Below are 12706 nucleotides of genomic sequence, written 5' to 3'. Positions count from 1 at the left end.
AGTTGAAATTGCTCAATTTTCATATGGACTATGAACTTAAACATACAGCGCAGATAGCACAAGAAACAAGCATATTCTAACTTTCAAATTTACTTTCTGTTAAGGTATGGAAAATGGAAAACCAACACACTTCACTGTATTCACCAAGGGTGCTGGGAAAGCACCACTGGATGTGCAGTTCAGTGGACCTGTACCAGGAGATGCTGTGAAAGACATGGATGTTATTGACAACTGTGACTATTCCCACACCGTTAAATACACTCCAGTACAGCAGGTAGGTCTGACACTTCTGAAGAAATGGGAGTGTTAGGCTCCTTGAAATGACAATTAACAGCAAAAATAAAACTGAAAATATGTGAGTGAATTAACATAAAGTCTTGTCTGACTGAATTTTTCTGATCAAAGGAAAACCATGGCAATGGAATGCTTTCTTCCCAAGAGCTGCCCAAAAGCAGACAGTAAGGGGTCATGAGTGTCTACAATCACTAGTACAAATAAAGCTGTAGGCTACATGTTGGGAATGGCCTGTCCAGAGAGCAATTTAAACAAAGATGCATAGAAAATCTGACTGGAGAATGAGTGCAGATTTTGGTGGCATGAGAACTAGTCACTGAAACTGATCCTGCTGTACTAACAGTGTAACTTTGTCAGTCTAACTGATAAAGGCAGGCAGAAGCAAGTGCACCCTACAGGTGCCCAAACAGAGGCCCTACCCCTGCACTGCCTCCCTCCCTCACCAAGCTCCTGCTTGCTGTCCTCCACCCACCCCCCATTGCTCACCCTTAAGGTGAGTACAAAGTCAGAGGGCATAGCCTTCCTGCTTTTAAAAGTGATTGGGCTCATGGCCCCCTGCCTTCCCCTCCTGCCACCTTATTCCAGCACCCCTCACTGGGTAACAAACTAGCAGACAGTTTACTAGCTAATATGAATGGCCCTGGTCCAGATGTTTAGGACTTTCAAATCACCCCAGATTTTTGCAAGCTGTAGTTTTCTATGGCTGGGCTGCAGGTAGTGAAACTGAATTGTCCTCAGTCGAATGAGCTGTAATGTTAACAGGAGTGTAGACCATAGCTACAGCCCCTGCATGCATACAAAATTTGTATCTGCAGATTTGTAGTGCTCAAACAATAGTGCACAACTCCTATTTCATGGTGAAATGCATTTCCAGAGTAACTCTTCAGCTAGCTTGTTTGCTTTTAGGACTCAACACACAATTTATGCAGAATATAGAACAGCATTTTCAGTTGAGATCCGTTCTTTTGCACAATGGCTTAGGTGTTGCTTAACGTTTGCCTATAGGAGGAAGGAACCCAGATAGGGAACTTTCATGTTAATAGTGGATGCAGCTTTCCTAGTTTACAACAGGGAAGAGCTGGAAGTCTTTACTTACAGGGAAAGCATATTTTCCCTTTTTGTCGGCAGCTTTTTGTGTACTTCTGAATGTGCATAATACCCCAGATTTCTATTAATTGTCATGGCAAAGTAATGTCCTCTTAAGAGCTGCAGTAGCTTCTTGGATACCAAGTTGCCTAGACTATATAGAGTAACAATAGAAGAACAGTAATGGAAGGAGTAAAAGCAAGTCATGTTTTTTAAGGGGACTTTCCCAGTAAGCTTGCTTATATTGCCATAGTCAGGAATGACTAATCCCATTTTTAAGGAATTTAGTACTATCAAACTGAAATGGTCTGACAAACTTCAGTTATCACTTGAGATCTAACTGGTCTGACTTTGATCTACCATAAAATTGGCATGCACTTGGGACGTGGCAAGTTCATGACCAAAGAATGTCAGTAGCTTCAACTAATATATTTGGAGAGGTATTACTGATCTCTGAGCTTGGCTGCTTTGTATATCAATGGGACTGGATTTTAGTTCTGGCTCATCTGTTTCCTGGAGTGTCTTAAGCAGTAAGGAACACTGCTTACTTATAGTATACTTGTAGCTCTGATAGTTGTACATCCCCTTTCTAGCACTGTTAAAAGTGTACCTCTAAGGTTCCTAATGTCTTTGCTGTTGCATGTAAAAGTGGCAGCAAAACCAACCAAAGATTGCCACCTCCAAATAGCACAAACAGATTCTTGGCTTCTCCGAAAGACTGGGTAACACCACATCTGCTTTCTTAACGGAGTCTGCCAGACTTAGGAAACCCCCCTTGCATAGGGTGTACTCAGAATCGCTGCTACTGCCAAACCCATAACCTTCCTGGCAGCCAGTGTTGTCATTAGGGTGGAGAAATTTTAACCAATAAATGGGTTTTGGATTTTAGTAACTAGAAGACCTGGCTAGTCTTCAAAGCTTTCCCAGGTATGTATAATAGGGTGGCTGCTAATGCTAGTGGGATGTCTAACACTGTTTGTTTATAGGCTATCAATCTACCTTGCCCTGAAGGCTTCCAGCTAGATAAAGGAAGCTGAATAATTCACTATGGGTAAAGGAGAGCACAGTGCCAGCTGTCAGACATAAAAATACAGTGGGTGGTGTAACTCGTTTGACCAGTGCAGCATACATTTGTATGTTCCTCTGTTTTTCCACAGGTTAAGACTAGGAGGGAAGGAAAAGGACTGACTAAAAGCTTTCACAGAAGAAATTGTGACACATCTGTAAATACAGCAATGACTAATGCCACTTACCAAACATTTCCCAGCCCTGTAAAAATACTACATTTTCAAACCTATTCAAAGGATTAAACCAACTGGATTCTCCCTAATCAGCTGAACCTCTAGTATTTAGAGTCTTTAATTATGTGACTTGGAAAGTATCCAGTCCCATGCTATCCTTTTACTGCTTCTGAGGTTTCTAGAAGCTCTGTAGAGAACACAAGAGGCTGGCAATATTAATCTTGTACCCATTCTTCAGCACTGTAGAGAACTGAATGATGGCTACTGAGCAATAAACATTCAGGTCTTGGCACCCAAGTAAGCTGCTGTACAAAAGCTAGGGGAAATTATAGGTGTACAAACAGTGGTGATCATGAGGTTTCAAGCTGCATCTGGGAGAATGACTTGGGGGCAGGGGCAGCTGTGAAGTAACAAGACCCACTCAACAGGAGCAAAACAGTGTACATATAGGAGGAGTGGAGGAAACTGCCAGCCTGGCGGAAAAGGGAAAACATTGTGGCTATTGGGCATTGACTTTTTTTAAAGTGGTGTCCATATTTTGGTCTCTGTGCAGTAGCTTGTCTCCATGCAGAGCTCACTGGAGTGTGTAGACCCTATAAAATCTTTACAGGGATGAGGGACTTACTAGGCAGTTAAATTCCTATGGGACAGCATGAACAGAAATCTCAGTATAATACTCTTAACCAGATATAGATAAGGTTGAGTAATTGTCAACTGAATAACCTACAGTTAGCCTTCCTGATTTCACCCAGTGCTGCTATAGCTGTTTGCTGGCTTATGTGAAACATTCACTTGGGAGCTGAGCCAGCCAAGAATGAAAAGTAAGCAAACGGTGATTATAGCTGAAATATGGACTGTGGTAGGAGAGCATAAAAGGAGCACACATCTTGGGCTGAATCTGGCCATGACTCTGGCATTCCAGCCAAAGCACACAGGAGCATTAATCTGTTTCTGATTTATACATCTTAACTTTGGTATTTCAAATGCTATTAAAAAATATAACCCCTTTGTGGGCCTGGACTTGGCATGCTGTCTGTACGGTGGAATAGGATACCTGGTCTCAAGTTGGGTCATTCATTCAGCTGTCATGCCTGAGCTCTGGGAGGGTGGGAATCAACCTGGGGCCTGAATTTCTTCCAGGCAATCAAAATAGTACTGCAGTGTTGGCAGGAGAGCAAGCTTTCTCCCTCTGTCAAATGAAAAGGGTTCAAAACTCAAAAGCTGGAGTGGGAAGTTGGGGCAGGGAGCTCACACAACACTTGGAGCCTGGTCACTGTCTGCCATTATACCTTGAGTCATAAACTAGTATATAGTGTCCAACTAGTAAAGCACAAGCATGAAATGGCTGAAGACCTAACTTACAATATTAATCTTTTGGCAGGGTCCCATGAAGGTTTCTGTAACCTATGGTGGTGATCCTATCCCCAAAAGCCCTTTCACTGTGGGGGTTGCTGCTCCACTGGATCTCAGCAAAATTAAAGTCAATGGACTTGAAAACAGTAAGTACACTTGCAAATGAGCTATGCAGTGCATAGTCTAGTTTACTGTAAATTTTTTTAAGGTCTGATCACTGAGTAACTTGGCTAGAATGAGTGAAAACCAATACAAAAACTCCTGCTGTTTTTACAATAACTTGGTATTCTAGCCCAAACACTGTAATTTTGTAACTGTAACACCACTTGAATATAAGCGACTACTCTTAGAAGTTTGTTTCAATCTGATATTTTTTTAAGGCTGTGCAGCTATCTGAACATCTAGTACAACTACCAACAGGATTATGGCGTATGTGTAGCTTGTGAAGTATACTGAAGGATAGCAAACTTTAAAATGAGTTCCTTAATTAATCTTATTCCTGGTCATAAATACAGGCAGTTTACATTCTCTGCTCCAGTTAGATTAGAAGTTGGTTCTGAATCCAGTTTGCATCTAACTTCAAGTTTTTGATTTTGTAGTAAATATTGTGGCGTCTCTACCTTTTAAAGGTTTTGGTAACTTTTTATTGCTAGGAGGTAACACTTCATAGAAGTTGCACTGAAAGAATCGTTTTAAGGCTAAATTGCACCACAAATACCTGGAAATGGACATGAGTCTACCACTTCAGACTCCAATGTCATTTGTCAGTGGACACTAATCCAGTGAGAGACCCAGTTAATTATTGAATCAATGTGCCCAGCTTTAAACCTGAGCTTGGTGCCCAACAGGCTTCCAATAAGGATTAACGAGGTTTTTGTCCTCTAAACCTCTGTTCTACTTAAATCCCATGGATTAGTCTCCTATATAGTTATGGCAATACAAGCTTCCCTCTACAGTCTGTTTCTTGTGCTCCCACAAGAACAAGATTGTAAAGTAGCTTGCTTTGTATGCTCATTCAGACCTTTGAGACTGCTCTCAGATAGAGCTGTGGACACTATTTTTATTGGCTGACTTCTAGAAACTGGGTTATGCCAATGACTGGGTGGTGCCTGACTGAAATGAAATAACCCAGGGGCCAGACTTTTTTATAGGCTGGTGGGCAATTCAAGGACCAAGTAAGCACTTAAGTGTTCAGTGGGATTCAAGTGCTTAGCTCCCACTTTAATGCAGTTAGGAGTCTAACTCCCATTGGAGACCTTTAAAACTCTGGCTCTGGAGTTAGAAACACATTGCTAGAATAACCTGAACAGTAATGTCTAGCACACTACTGTTCCATGGAACATTCAAAATTTAAACTTTATAGTATGCCTTGTTGCAGAGACGCTGGTGTGATGTGGGTGGGTCTAGAAAACCCTTCATGTTAAAATGTCCTAGATAAAAGATCCAGACACTTTGTTAGCTCCAAATGCTGTACTTTGACACACATACCATAAACTAGCTCTCAAAAGATCTTTTTTTCTATGAAGTGCCTTGCTGGACAACGGCTTCTAGCGAAAGTGGAGGATGGTGGCACTCCTCCATCCCACTACTTCTGAGCTGCTGCTTCTTCACAAGGCTCAGCTGCAGTAACCTAGTGGAGTACTGTTCTGCAAGCCTCATTTACCAACAGAAAAAATTGAGCAAATATACAAAATTATTGAAAGGGCTTAAATTGCATATTACCTTCTACCTGTAAATTGGCAGGGAGGTGGGACACAAGGCTGCAACATAGTGGTAAACTCCTGGATGAGCATTATGTATTTCAGATGTGTTGAGAGGCTGTATAAACAAGTCAAAAGCAATCTTGCTTGCCTTTGACCCTTTGCAGTTTCCAATTAACCCATTGTCTCTGCTTCTGCTTGTCATGACAGGCTTCTGCAGCTAAAGAAATGTTTTTAGTTGATAAAAATCCTTGTAAAACATTCTCTCAATGCTTTGTGGCTGAGGTATTTCGGAGTATGTCCAACTATAGGATTTAAGAAATCTAACCAGACCATTAATCCTGAAATACTAATATGGGCTTTCTCTTTAAGGAGTGGAAGTAGGGAAGGATCAGGAATTCATAATTGACACACGAGGAGCTGGTGGACAGGGTAAACTGGACATTAGTATTTCTAGCCCTACAAGGAAAGCTGTGCCATGTGTGGTGGAGCCAGCTCTTGGCAAAGAGTGCAGCACTGCAAAGTATATCCCAAGAGAAGAAGGACTTTACATGGTTGATGTAAGTTATGATGGCAATCCAATTCCAGGAAGTCCTTATACTGTGGAAGCTACTCTACCTCCAGATCCTACCAAGGTAAATGCATAGGAAATGCTTCAGCGGTTGACATACAGGAAATATTTGCTAGCCACAAACTGAATTACACTCACATAAGAGCATAAACTTTCACATCTTGTTTGACCTGTTAGGATTATGGAGCAAGTACATCAATTTAATTAAGAGCTACTTAAAGATTAAATTGTTTGCTTCACAATCATAACTAATGACTTTATTCTTCAAACAGCAGCTTTGAAAAGCTCAATACTGAAAACGAAGTCCAGGTATTTTAAGCAATATGAAGTCAAGTGTGACTCCATATTAATCTAATGAGACTCACTTGAGATTTCACCCTCGAAGAATGTATGCTGTAATACAGTTGGCTAGTAACACCATATAAACACCGCTTAATGTTGCTACCTTTTAGTTTAATGGGTGTACAAAGACAGCCAAGCTTAAGTCTGTAAGCATGGAAACTTTAGCAGACTTCATATTGTCTAATGTAACTTGACATTAAGATTTTCTTCCATCAAAGGAAAGAAGCCTATTCCTTGCTGTAATGTGTCTATGTAACTTGAGTTTTTTGCAGACTTTAACAAGACTTACCAAATGAATTAGTCTGAAATTCTTTGTGGAACTGCTTTATTTTACTTTGCCAGGCAACTGCCAGGTGAGAATTTGTGTAAATGTAATGGCATCTAACTGAATATTTTTATCCTAGGTAAAAGCCCATGGTCCAGGCCTTCAAGGAGGTCTTGTTGGAAGACCAGCAGAATTTACAATAGATACCAAAGGAGCAGGAACTGGAGGTTTAGGTTTGACAGTAGAGGGCCCATGTGAAGCTAAAATTGAATGCTCAGACAATGGTGATGGGACATGCTCAGTCTCTTACCTGCCTACTAAACCTGGAGAGTACTATGTAAATATTCTGTTTGAAGAGGTTCACATTCCTGGTTCTCCATTTAAAGCAGATATTGAAATGCCATTTGATGTATCTAAAGTGATTGCTACAGGCCCAGGTCTTGAACATGGTAAAGTGGGTGAAGCAGGATTGCTCAATGTTGACTGTTCAGAAGCTGGACCTGGGGAACTGGGTGTAGAAGCTGTATCAGATTCTGGCTCTAAAGCTGAAGTCAAAGTTCACAATAACAAAGATGGAACTTATGCAGTTACATATATGCCACTCTCTGCTGGAATGTATACACTTATGTTGAAATATGGAGGAGAGCAAGTGCCAAAATTTCCTGCCCATGTCAAAGTAGATCCAGCTGTGGACACAAGCAAAATTCAAGTGTTTGGACCAGGAATAGAAGGGAAAGGTAAGCAGACTTAAGCATATAAGTTGCTTCTGCCTGTTCAAGCACAGAATATTTTAAGGAGCGGAAAGGCTATAGTTGATATGTCTACATACAGTATTACAACTAGTGATTTTTGCAAGAGAATATCTTTGACACCTTTATCAGTCATTCATAGTTGTCATAAATGTCTAAATCAAGGATTTTTCATAGACTAAAATATTAGGCCCATCTAAATAGAATGGCTTCTCAAATTGTGTTCTGCAGATGTCTTCCGTGAAGCTACAACAGATTTCACTGTAAATGCCCAGCCCTTAACAAAGACTGGAGGAGACCATATCCAAGCACAAATCACAAATCCCTCAGGAGCTTCCACAGACTGCCTCATCAAAGACAATGCTGATGGAACATATGCAGTAGAGTTTACACCATTTGAAAAAGGTAATCTGTTGTCTGACTACCCTGTGTGGGAAGGGGAAGACTAACTAACTAAAAAATATCCTGTTAATGGGCTTATCAGTACTAATGCTAGTATTTAAATGTTAGCATCCAGGTACAAGATTCTTTGACTGAAGAGCAGTTTCTGTAGGAGATGAATAGTATAGAGTTATATGTTCATCTTTCTAAGTATAGCTTCAGCAGAACAGGCTATTTTAAAGAACCTAGAATTAAAGGGTAATTCTGAGGCCATGCTAAACACCATTTTTGAGTAGATGAGGAGCACTGCCTGTTGTAGTCAGTCTCCAGTATCTTGAATGAATGGCTCCTTGAAGGTGGTGGTTAATCATTGAACCTAAAGATGATGGGTTTTCACTTAACAGGTCCACACACAGTTGAAGTGACTTATGATGATGTACCTGTTCCAAACAGTCCTTTTAAAGTGGATGTCACTGAAGGCTGCCATCCATCACGTGTAAAAGCCCAAGGAGCTGGACTCAAGGAAGCAATCACCAATAAACCAAATGAATTTACTGTTGTCACAAGGTAACCAAGTCACATGATCAGTAGAAGACGACAACATAACAAGTAATTTCAGGACAACTTGACATAGGATGCTAAATCCAATAATACTACAAGGGCTGAACTTCAGTAATCTAATGTCTTGAGTCACAGGTTGTTACTTCCATCAAATTCAGTGCACCTTTGGTAATGTTCCTCCAGAAAGTAGCTATCACAAACCTGTTTTGGTGGTCTTGTATCAAATCCCTTGTGCAACTAAAGTTCACACCCAATCCATACCTGGCATTTCAAAGCATTTTCACAAACTGTTCCTGAACTGTTTGATTCACAACTGAAATGTAGCCACCTCTGGGGTAAAATGCAGCAAAGCTACACTCTATCCATGCTAGCATTACTACACACTCTGAAATGCAAGTGGGACATCAGATGTTTGCTGTACATTATTCACAAAAATGAAAGCATACTAATGTGCTGCGTTTTTTTGGGGGGGGTTTTGCGTAGAGGGGCAGGAATTGGTGGACTTGGAATAACTGTTGAAGGACCTTCTGAATCAAAGATAAGCTGTAAAGATAACAAAGATGGCAGCTGCAGTGCTGAATATATCCCTTATGCTACAGGAGATTATGATGTCAACATCACATATGGGGGAGAACACATACCTGGTAAGAATTCTTCCATTAGAAGATGCCCTAAAACTAATAATGGGTTGAAAGTAAGATTGTAAAATCAGTTTTAGCATCCAAGTAGAAGGTCTTCAGATATTAATGTTGTGTATTGTAGCTAAGTAGTGGCTGAGGTGACACTAAGAATGCAGTCATCCTGGTTTAGAGATTTGTAGAGCTTCCTCAGAAAGAGCTGGCAGACAATCTTGCAGTTCCCTACTTGTAGACGCTCTGCTGCTTGAGCTAATATTTGGGAGCATTGGGCAGGCTTTTGAAATTACTCAGGATTTTTAGAAATAAACTCAGTTTAAACATCAACTTGCAAAATAGCTGAAGCCAGACCACTCTTAACCTTGGCTGCTATTGCAAGCTAGTATGAAGCGATGGATAGGTGCCCAATACAAACAAATAAAATGTAAAGCCCTTTTTGTATTCACCCTGGGTACTTCTGAGAATTTGAGAGTGGTTTTCAGTCTTCTCTGACTGATATAAGATGTAGCAATCTATCTTGGTGCATAGTCTGCTCTTGCATCATGAGGTGGTATTAGCATCTTATCTAAATCTAGCCCAATGGAATATTGGGACATGACCTAAACTAAGACTAGTGTGGGAACTTGCTTTCTAAAAGTGCAGTCTGCCAGTTTAGGAAACAAATTGCACAATGATGTTTGACAGGGCCAGACTAAGACAGCCCTTCCAGGGTGTGAACATTAAAACCATGGCTTGCAGTAAAATGATGCAATGATAATGTGGTCTTCTGGGATTATATCATGCACTGCAAACTTTTGTCACTTGAAAAAGCATTTTAGTGCTATCATTTCCATGAAAACGAACAGGCGCCTGTTTATCTCAAAGGTGCACTGGCTCTCCAGCTGACAGTGTAGTAACACATGAACGGTGTTCCAAGTGTTTGGCAGCAACTAACTTGCATTTTAGCTAAGGTGGTTTTGCAGTGTACCAAGGATTAAATGTCTTAATTTCTGCTGAAATAGTTCTGAACAATGTGCATTTTCTAGGACTTCATGGAACTGACTCTACCCCCACCAATCGCATTTATCAATGTACTGTAACTTGGTAAATTGCCAAGGAACTGGATGCTTGCATGCTCCTTCATTTGGGCTTCTGCCTTGTCCTCTGCCCGTACTCTGTTCCTTCCTCATTGTGACAAGCAAATGGTTCACAGCTAAACATCCAGCTTACAGGAGCAGGGTGCCGGCAGGTCACTTTCAACAGTGAAACTTGTGTTTTTTAGCTAGCACTCTGGGTCCAGCCAGTTATGGCAGATAGCCCAGATATTTCCAGTTGCTGTCTGCAGGCCCTTCAAATGTTTCTTTGGCTCTTTATCCCCCCTCCTTTTTTTTAAAGCAACAAGACTTTATTTCCTGCAGTTAAATCTATATAGTGTAGCCTTCTCTCTTGATTTACTGCTTAATACATCTCTGCTTTTGGAACACTCTACTTCTGCACAGCTTGATAGCATTTTGCTAACACATGGTCAAACTTGTGAAAACACAGCATGGAAATTCAAAGGGAATACTGACATGTAATTTAACTTATTCTATCTGGATACTGCATGTTTTATACTGCACAATAGGCATAGAAGTGTAATAGCCTACAGAATTGGATCTGTGTGAAGCCCTTAATTTATGAGCAAATAAACAATTAAGCTGTCACTTTCAGCTGCCATAAATGAGCAGGATACTAGCAGGGTAAAATGAACAGTGATACTAATTTTCTTGCCCCATACAGAAAGCTAGGTAAGTAACTAGAACTATCCACCTAGTAGCAGAGCGTCAGTGGATGGGCACAACAATTAGGCTTGATAGCTGGCTCTCACGGAAGTACAAAAGACTCAGTGAGTGTGGTAACTAACTTCACTAGGCTTTTAAAAGTGCCCCTCCCCTTAAAGATTGAGGAATAGTAAGGTAACACCAGGAAGCCTGTACTGTACCTGTGGTATGAAAAATCGAGCATATAGTTTTCAGCATTACTAGGAACACACGAAATGAGAAGGCTAAAACTTTCCTGTGGCTGTAACTTGAAGCTTTAGTGACTTCAAGTGCTTATTTATTCCTGTCCATAACACCATACTTTTGGACAGGTTGCTATCTGGTTGGAGGTGGGAGCCACTAATGTAAAACCTATTGAATGCTGCAAAAGCACAAAGCCAATGTCCTAAATCTTAAATTAGGCTATTCACTGCTGTGGCTGGCAATGTTGGAAGACTCTCTGCCTCTAGTGGGGAGTAGATAACTTGCTTCAAACGTTTTCTTACTGATGCAGACCTTGAAAGAAATCAAGGTACAAAAGTGAACTGGCTTCCATTGAAACTAACATGTGGCTAAGTTAGCCTCTCAAATATTAGACTTCTAATTCTCTTGAGGTGTTAAGCATCCTTAGCTTATACTAACTTTCTCAAGTGGCATCTGTACCCAATGGCCTTAGAAACAACCTCTCAATTATAGAGCCTTGAAACCTGACTTAATCACCTTTTTAAGAGACTTTTTGGAGCACTTGACCTAAATACTTTGCTTGATCAAAAGTGACCAGAACTTCAAAATGCTCCACCCCAAATCTGATTATCCTCCAATTCAGAACTGGTTTCAAAGATAGTTCCCTTATCATAGTCACAAATGCATAGAAATGTAGGGAAGGTGAAAGGTCTATTATTCCAGCCCCTGTGCTTAGGCAGGACCACATAAACCTAGACAATCATGGACAGATTTGTCCAGTCTGTCATTAACCTCTAATGATGGGAATTCCACAACAGCCCTTGGAAGCCTTTGTCAAACTGAAGTGCATATTGCTTTTTATTTTCAGGTGTAGCAAAAAACTCTACCCTTAATAGTAGAAGGAAATACTGTAGGATACAGGGGGTGCAAAAGATGGTGGCAGGAGGCTACAGTGAGCTTGCATTTACTACTTAAACTGCCAATTTTCTACACTTCTATTTTACAGGCAGTCCATTTAAAGTTCCTGTGAAAGATGTTGTTGACCCAAGCAAGGTAAAGGTTGCAGGTCCAGGTCTAGGAACAGCAGTTCGAGCCAAAATCCCACAGTCCTTTACTGTGGACACCAGTAAGGCTGGAATAGCACCTCTTGAAGTTATGGTGGCAGGACCCAGAGGTAAGGACCTTAGAATTATCCTACTTTGATATGCCTACTTTTGTAGCTTGCAGGCAGTGCTGAATTAAAGAATTGTGGGGTCTTGTTCATTATGGGGGGGGGGGGGGGCAAGATGGGACGGTGCCTGCACTCAAATTTGGCCTGGCTGCTGTTAGAGGGAGTGTCAGACCAAACCTGAACAGTGCTGTGACCTGCTCTAGCTCTGTTCCAGCTGCTGCTAGCCCTATGCAGCATAAATGGGAGCTAGTCAGCAAAGCACTTCTACCCCATGTATACTCCACCAGCCTCATTTATCCTGACAGCACTGCTGGGATGTGCATGGGGGCACAGACATCCTGCTTGCCCAGGGCCTTCCTAGTTACTTGCCAATGCCCCCAACTCACCATTCCTATC

The 12706-nt window shown here is 41.1% G+C and overlaps 1 protein-coding gene across 4 annotated transcripts in view; it reads left to right on the top strand.

Annotated features, from left to right (window-relative positions):
* Nucleotides 1-12706, top strand: part of FLNB (filamin B) — a 112739-nt gene that overhangs the window by 64902 nt on the left and 35131 nt on the right. For all 4 annotated transcript variants that reach the window (XM_048857363.2, XM_048857362.2, XM_048857361.2 and 1 more), the window contains exons 18-25: nucleotides 105-274; nucleotides 4003-4120; nucleotides 6047-6309; nucleotides 6992-7589; nucleotides 7833-8006; nucleotides 8387-8549; nucleotides 9027-9187; nucleotides 12146-12313. In XM_048857363.2, the coding sequence (XP_048713320.1) occupies nucleotides 105-274; nucleotides 4003-4120; nucleotides 6047-6309; nucleotides 6992-7589; nucleotides 7833-8006; nucleotides 8387-8549; nucleotides 9027-9187; nucleotides 12146-12313 (1815 nt within the window). The remainder of the gene's footprint in view (nucleotides 1-104; nucleotides 275-4002; nucleotides 4121-6046; nucleotides 6310-6991; nucleotides 7590-7832; nucleotides 8007-8386; nucleotides 8550-9026; nucleotides 9188-12145; nucleotides 12314-12706) is intronic.

Source organism: Caretta caretta, chromosome 7 (assembly GCF_965140235.1).
Source record: "Caretta caretta isolate rCarCar2 chromosome 7, rCarCar1.hap1, whole genome shotgun sequence".
In the NCBI taxonomy this organism is placed as follows: domain Eukaryota; kingdom Metazoa; phylum Chordata; order Testudines; family Cheloniidae; genus Caretta; species Caretta caretta.
The sequence above is the reverse complement of the archived record's forward strand: the minus strand, read 5'-3'. Positions and strand labels throughout refer to the sequence as shown.